Source organism: Argentina silus, assembly GCF_951799395.1.
Source record: "Argentina silus genome assembly, chromosome: 9".
NCBI lineage: Eukaryota > Metazoa > Chordata > Actinopteri > Argentiniformes > Argentinidae > Argentina > Argentina silus.
The window spans coordinates 15065273-15072772 of record NC_139663.1 but is presented as its reverse complement, the minus strand read 5'-3'; the positions used below and the strand labels follow the sequence as shown (position 1 = coordinate 15072772).

General features: G+C 45.4%; 1 protein-coding gene across 2 annotated transcripts in view; it reads right to left on the bottom strand.

Annotated features, from left to right (window-relative positions):
- The window catches only part of arhgap27l (Rho GTPase activating protein 27, like), a 36339-nt gene that overhangs the window by 20832 nt on the left and 8007 nt on the right, over positions 1 to 7500 (bottom strand). For both annotated transcript variants that reach the window (XM_083677044.1, XM_083677045.1), the window contains exon 2: positions 6760 to 7500. This exon is cut by the window's right edge and continues 312 nt beyond it. In XM_083677044.1, the coding sequence (XP_083533170.1) occupies positions 6760 to 7500 (741 nt within the window). The remainder of the gene's footprint in view (positions 1 to 6759) is intronic.

The window sequence follows — 7500 nt, the reverse complement described above, 5'->3', positions numbered from 1 at the left end:
ACCTGCTTTGTTATCTGCTTCAATAAACCATCCTTCAAATAGAAGTTGAAAACGGAAAACTACTCCACTTCGGAATCAGATGTACCTTCGCCTTCAGTACAGCAGGCTCCCTTTCCCTGCTCCAAACAGGTAGCGCACAGGTAGCGCCTAGCAGCAGGTCTCGAGGGAGTGGCTGCGACGTTTCTCCCTATTAACCCCCTCCTGCCTGAATGCTTCTCAAGTAAAGTCAATCTGTCTTCATTTTGTAAATATGCCTGATGTATAATGGCTTCTTTCACATGTAAACACAGTCACTAGCTAAACATTTTGGATTTTTTTTCGAAGTAGATAAATATAACTTATGGAAATCAAGCATGCCCCATTATCACACACTGATTGGGGGGACACAGAGAAGCACCTTCTGTGTGTGTGTGTGTGTGTGTGTGTGTGTGTGTGTGTGTGTGTGTGTGTGTGTGTGTGTGTGTGTGTGTGTGTGTGTGTGTGTGTGTGTGTGTGTGTGTGTGTGTGTGGTTCCAGTTGTTTGGGATAAAAGCAGTGAGGCGAGGTTTGCAGTCCTACAGGAAAGAGCTCCTCCTTTGTTTTGTAAACACTCAGCTGTGGCCCAGGGGTAGCTGGGTATTCGGACTGGGTGTGTCCACTACCCTCACACACACACACACACACACACACACACACACACACACACACACACACACACACACACACACACACACACACACGCACTGACCAATTGACGACTGACTGACAGGCCATTTGCTAGCCCCCTATGTAATCTCTATTGTTACATGAAACAGTAAAAATAAGTCACAATTGGGGCTTAAGCCTATGACAAGTTTTAAATTAAGGATAACGTATACAGTAGGTTCACACCAAAAGACAGCCATCTCTGTTGCTTCTCAATGGTGTGTGGACAAAGGAATGCTGGAGTTAATGCTTAACTACAAGTAGTTAAGCACTTAACTCAAGAAGTATATATATATATATATACATGTGTTCCAGCCCTTGTGTGTGAAGCGCAGCCTATTTGCACATATACAAAAAAGCCTATTTGCACACATACAAACACGTTATATCCTGTTCAATATGTCTGGAAGCTAAATCTGTCGCCACCACAAAGCCTCTAGCAGCTTTCTCATGCTCCTACTGCACCAGATACAAGTCACATTCAGCACAACTCCGGCTACTGAGGCGACCATGAAGGTAACTAGAGGTATTCTCAGTTTCAGCACGCCATGTTGTGTCTATTAATGTTGTTATGTTATGTTAACATAATGTGTATGTTAATTTATGGCTGACTACAGGAAACTCAAGATGAACACATGGTATCTTTGAATGTATCCTATAAGACAGCTCTCTGGTTTGTCATTCAGCCATAACAACCTTATCCTACATTTATCCTACAATAAGTAGCCATTTCCCTTTTGAATGTATCTTTACACTGGCATGTAGCATGCTCATTATCAGAAATGAACCCGACTCACAGCTTGACTCTCCATGATAACGACACGTTAGGGTTTTCCTGCTGCGTAAGTATCAAGTCACCTGACCTGTCAAGAGGCCCTAGAACCGAACCCTGGGATTCACACAATGTTGATATTGTTTCAAAGGCTGAGAGAGGTGGACAGGCACACAATGCGGGTGTAATCTAATACTCTGTTATTGTGCAGACATGAAGAGACTCCTTTTCACTCACTGGCTCTTATTTAAAAACAAACCGTTTTTAGTTTTTTTGCATTACACATACTGTATGTTGTATTTGATGTGGTAAAGAATAATTTAAAGTGTCCAGTGAAAATTCTGTAGTAACAGTCAAGTGGTCTTTCTGTGTCACTTTCTTTAAAGATAGAGTACTGTGTTCTCTAGGGTTGAAACAAGGTGTCTGAGCTCATTGAATGTTGGCCTCAAGGTTTAGACACTCCCCAATATATGCTTGTGGTGACTCGTCTCAGCTCAGCTCAAAAGGAGTTTAGTTTCTATCTGCTTTCAAATTATGCCAAAACTAACTGGTCAATTAAAACATAGTCTGAATCATCGTGCATTACTTTGCAGTTGTTAGGGAGGGGAAGATAGGGTTACAAAACCCACATCCAAAACAACAGACAGAGCACAGTACTCTTCTTACCACGGAGATAACATGATCAAAAATACAATTACACTCACATACTAATTCAATTAGCCAATAAATCATCTTATGTAATTATTATATGACCTCTGAACTTACCTAGGCTCTACAGTATCTATCACATGCACGTTGACCCTAGTTCACCACACCACCAGATCCCCAGATCTCAGTCTTCTGAACAGATCACCCGATCACAGTGTTTGTATCAAACAGCCGTAACTTGCAATCCTTCAGCAGCAGAACTATGGGTCCCCAGTTCTGCCTCTTGAGTCGGTTTGTGTGTTCGCGCCTGTGAGAGATCTAAAGCTTCTGACCCTGCCCCTCAGTATACGCCTGCCTCTGTGTCATTAACCAGTGTTGTAATGTATACAGTATAAAGCCTGTAGTCTCTAGCCCTGCCCCTCAATATAAGTGTGCTGGCTGCTTGTCTGAGCATTGTGGTAATTTCCTGGTTAGTCCTCGGTTGCACCAGAACTAGAACCGCCCCTCCCTCCTGATCAGATCCCTGTGATAAAGGTCTCCTAGGGTCTCCTTTGGGGATCAGGCTTTCTCCGACGGAATGTTTGAATGTTTAGTAACAACGTTTACCACCCAACCAACCAACCAACATGCCCATTGGTCAATGTGTTTATGTGGTCATGGCTGTTGACGTTGTGTTGTTTCAGGTGTCAATAAAGCTTGATTCATTTGGACGGTGGTCATTACAGAAAAACAAATTGACACCACAACTCATGCTGATAATGGATTTGAGAGAATAATGTGTTATTACCATGTGACAGGCGTGTAAGTGCAAGCAGTTGTAGTATACTGTAGCGAACAGCGGGGCAGAGTAGCTTGCCTTAAGCGGGTATCGAACTCGCAACCTTCCGCTTACAAACCGGCCGCGCTAGCCACAACACCAAGAGAGTTAACTCACTTGGCGGAGCTGCTAACGGGCCTTACACAGGGTCGTTACAATACTTTCTGTAACAATTCAGTGTTTCATACAACTGTAGGGCCGAAGAGTTGTCGTTAGGTGAAGTTGCTGGATAGCTCCAAGAATGACATAGGTGATGGCTCTCCTCACTGATGTTATTTACTTGTAACTTCACCAAGAGCATACAAACCATATGATACAGCTTCGTCGACTTATAACAATACTCGGCTGTGAATTCTTTGTTATCAACAGTAATGTATGAGTGTATATGCCCCGAACCAACTGTCAATTATTGGCCCCCATAAGAATACAACAAGTTAGAGTAAGGAGACTCCTGTGCGCACTGTATTAGCCTATTGCAGTGGATAGCTCAGTGGTAGTCACTCTGGTTTGGGCCTACAGTGTGCTCAGAAGGGAGAACATTAAAGACATGAACATGATAACATGATAACATGAACATGAACATGATAACATGATAACATGAACATGATAACATGAACATGATAACATGATAACATGATAACATGAACATGAACATGAACATGAACATGAACATGAACATGAACATGAACATGATAACATGATAACATGAACATGAACATGAACATGAACATGAACATGAACATGAACATGAACATGATAACATGATAACATGATAACATGATAACATGAACATGAACATGAACATGAACATGAACATGATAACATGAACATGAACATGAACATGAACATGAACATGATAACATGATGTGATTCTCAGTGAGGTAGTAGAACCAGCTGTTTTGGTACAGGACGGCTTCCATGTCACATTGTATACTGGTACTCTGGCTAGCTGGCTAGCTTAGCAAAGATGGCCTCTCTATGTTCACTTGTTTAGCCTCCAGTTTGATTGGAGGAGCTGGACTGATTGAACTCGCTACTATTACTACCTGAAGGCCTTCACTAGATCCAGGGGAGGCTGGTGAAGGTAGAAATCGAAGGACGACCTCTTTGTAATGCATGGAATGGAATAAGGAATGGTATCAAACACATGTTTTACACTGCTAGACACACCTAGACTTTCCAATTCCTACCCATGTTCATTTCCCTTCACCGATCTTGAACAGTTGGCCACCTGGAAGCAAAAGCTCCACCTAGATATAGATGTCAGGGCTCATTGTAATGCATGGAATGGAATGAGGAATGGGAGCAAACATGTGTGTTCCTTATTCCATTCCATGTATTACAATGAGCCCATCTACTGACTTCTACCTCCACCAGCCTCCCCTGGTTCATGTATTCTGCATGTGTCTTGACTGACTGATTGACTGTTTGTGACCTTTACTGGAAAGTCTCTCTGGGCCAGGTCTCCCCTGTAGAAGAGGTCTCTTGAGCTCTGAGCTCTTGGGTTTCTTGATTAAATAAAGAGTAGGTAAATTAACCCAATTAAAAGATTCCCTATCAAAGCACTCTCCTCCCCCAAAAACCGGTGTTTATACACCAGATACATGCACTTTGAGATTATTCCTGTATAACGAAAAGCGCTCTATCAATGTAATAAATAATAATAATTATTATTATTATATGGCACAATTTCACATCAATGCGATTGGTAGGGTTTTGCTCTTCAGATCTTGTGGTAGAAATCGGAGGACGGGCTCATTGTAATGCATGGAATGGAATAAGGAATGGTATCAAACACGTGTCATACAATTCCCCATTCTATTCCATGCAATGAGGCCGTCCTCCGATTTCTACCTCCACCAGCCTCCCCTGCTTCATATCCCCTGCTTCAATGCGTTGGCATGTGTTTGAATACTGTTGTACACCTCCATGTTGAACAGAGTGCGCTGGCTGGACAAAAGCAACTGCTGAATGACTAGATTCAAATATAAAGGCGATCACATCACACTTCATGAGAAAGAAAGCACCAGTCTCAAATGGCTTATAAAGCCTCATGTATTCCACCACTCGACATCCCTCTCTTCCTCTGCGGTCTAACACACACTTCCTGCCCCGCTCAGCCCAAAACAGCGCTCACATCCTGTTCTGACGTCACCTCAGCAACCCAGCGGCCCAGAGGCTCGGCCCTGGCTGTAAAATGACCCTCTCTTCCTCTCTTCCTCTGTCCACCATTGTTCCTCCTGTCCCCCCCCCCCCCCCCCATGTCGTTATCTCTGTCGCCCAACTGATTTAAATGGACCAGCCACGCCACAGCCTTAGTCGTGGCTCACACCGGCAGGCGGAAACACAAGTGTTTCTCCCTCCTGGGTTTGTTTCTGTCAACTGGGCAGCATTGTGTGTGATGTCACGGATGGCGTTGGTCACCACCGACTGTTGTGCTCCAACACGGTCTGTTTGTGTTTCCTACACACTTCCCCTCACTGTTGCCCCCGGTAACTGATGAGTCATATATCCAAGAGAATTTCATGACATTTTGTCCCCCTGCTTACATTGGTCAATTGGCTGTCATGTTTAGTTCAAATCTTTACAAGGAGAATTAAAGTTGCCAGATTAAAAAATACTGTGGACAAATCTCTCTCTGGGCTTTCAATTCAAATGTAAACTAAATTGCGATCAGGAGTATCTGTGATCTACTGTAGTTCCTTGGCGTCTTCTAAGACATACAGGTGTACACACTGCCTCCCAGTGGCTTCTCTCTGCTCCTCAGACAAAACATCCTCTGCAGACCTCACTGGGTTCTGCCTCAGGGGAGGCTGGTGGAGGTTGAAATCAGAGGACATTGTGATGCATGGAATGGAATGAGGAATGGTATCAAATATCTGACTGGGCTCTCTGCTCTCTCTCCCAGCAAGACATAATTCACTTTCCCTCTAGCTATTTGTAGTGTTATTGTTGCTGCTAATTACTACTAATTACTAATTACTATGTGTAAAGACAGTGAGTTTGTCTGTTTGCTATCCTGTATATCTCTCTATCCAGAGTCCAGACAGCCCTCCCCCTCTCCTTCCACCTCCCCCTCTCCCACCTCTCCTCCCTTCCCTCCCACCACATCCATTCTTCTCTCCCCGTGGTGGACATGAATCGCTGAACAGCTGCCACAAAATGAAGTTGTGTTATGTCTAGATTTATGCTGATGTCTGAGAGACTAACAATATGAAAACGTCTCTCTTCTAAACAATGTATTCATAAGACAGCTACAGTTTACCATACAGGCAAATATAACATGTATCCAAGAATAAGTAGCCACTTCCTGGTGGAAGGACCTCCCCAGCCTCTGAGATACGAGATTTAATGGGTTGGCAGTGACCTCTGACCCCTACCAGGCAAACAAAGCCCCACAAAGCCTCACCTTTCATTACTATAGAACAGCATTGATGTCTTCACGTAGGCTCTGTCAATATTGTGAAGGACAGACTGCTGACTGTACTGGAATTAATGTTATGTTATACTAGGTAGGTTCAGTGAAAGGGTGGGTAAACAGGTCTACGTGAGATTCTGTAACTTTGGCATTTACCTGTATGGTAGAATGTTGGCTATTGAGGGCATTTACCTGTATGGTAGAATGTTGGCTATTGAGGGCATTTATCTGTAGGGTAGAATGTTGGCTATAGAAAGGGCATTCTCAGTTGGAATAAATAGGATGTACTGTACTGCTGTGGTGAAGTGTGAGGACATGTTTGTGTACTTTACCTTCATACAGGTAGTAATAATGCATTATCCACAATAACTGTAAAAACAACTGTAGAATGTAACTGTTTTTCCCAGGTGAAGGTGTTACCTGTGTGAGAGGTGGAGATGAAGAGGTGGGAGCAGCAGGTAAAGGGTCAGCTACAGCAGCAGGATCCAGGGCCGGTCCCCCCAGGGCGGTCCCCCCTATAGGAAGCTCATCCAGTTTCAGGTCCAATATGGACTCATAAATATTCTCAGAGTCCTCCTGCAATTCCTCAGGCTCCGTGCTTGACTCCTCCTCCTCCTCTTCCTCCTCCAGCTCCAGGGGTGAGTCCGGTTCCTCCAGCGATTCCCGACGGAGGGGGATTGGGGGTGGGGTGGCTTCAGGTTCAGGGACGACGGGGGGCTCCACGGGTATTGCCTGGTTGGGCCGCAGGACCGGGTCTGCAGGGCTGAAGCTGGGGACCCGGGGCTTCAAGGAGAGAGCTTGCTGCTGGTCGTCCCCCGAAAGGGTCTTGGAGGAGCCGAAGAGTGACCCTGATGCCTTCAGGCTGGTCCTCCTCCTGCCTCCGTCGTTGGTATGCGGCACTACGGGAGGCGGGTCGTGGAACTCGAGAGGAACCCCGAACGTGGACATGCGGTTCTCCGTCCCCCGGTAGCCCTTCGGTGAGCGGAGACGGATAGTCACCTCGTCTCCGGGCCTCGTCTCCTCTGCCCGGTCGGGGAGCACAGGCCTCGGGACAGGAACCGGTACCGGTACCGGCATTGGGACAGGGAGTGGAACCAGGATGGGCTCGGGGCTGGGCGGGTTGGCAAAGTCCAGCGGGGACGGGAACTCGGCAGGCAGCTC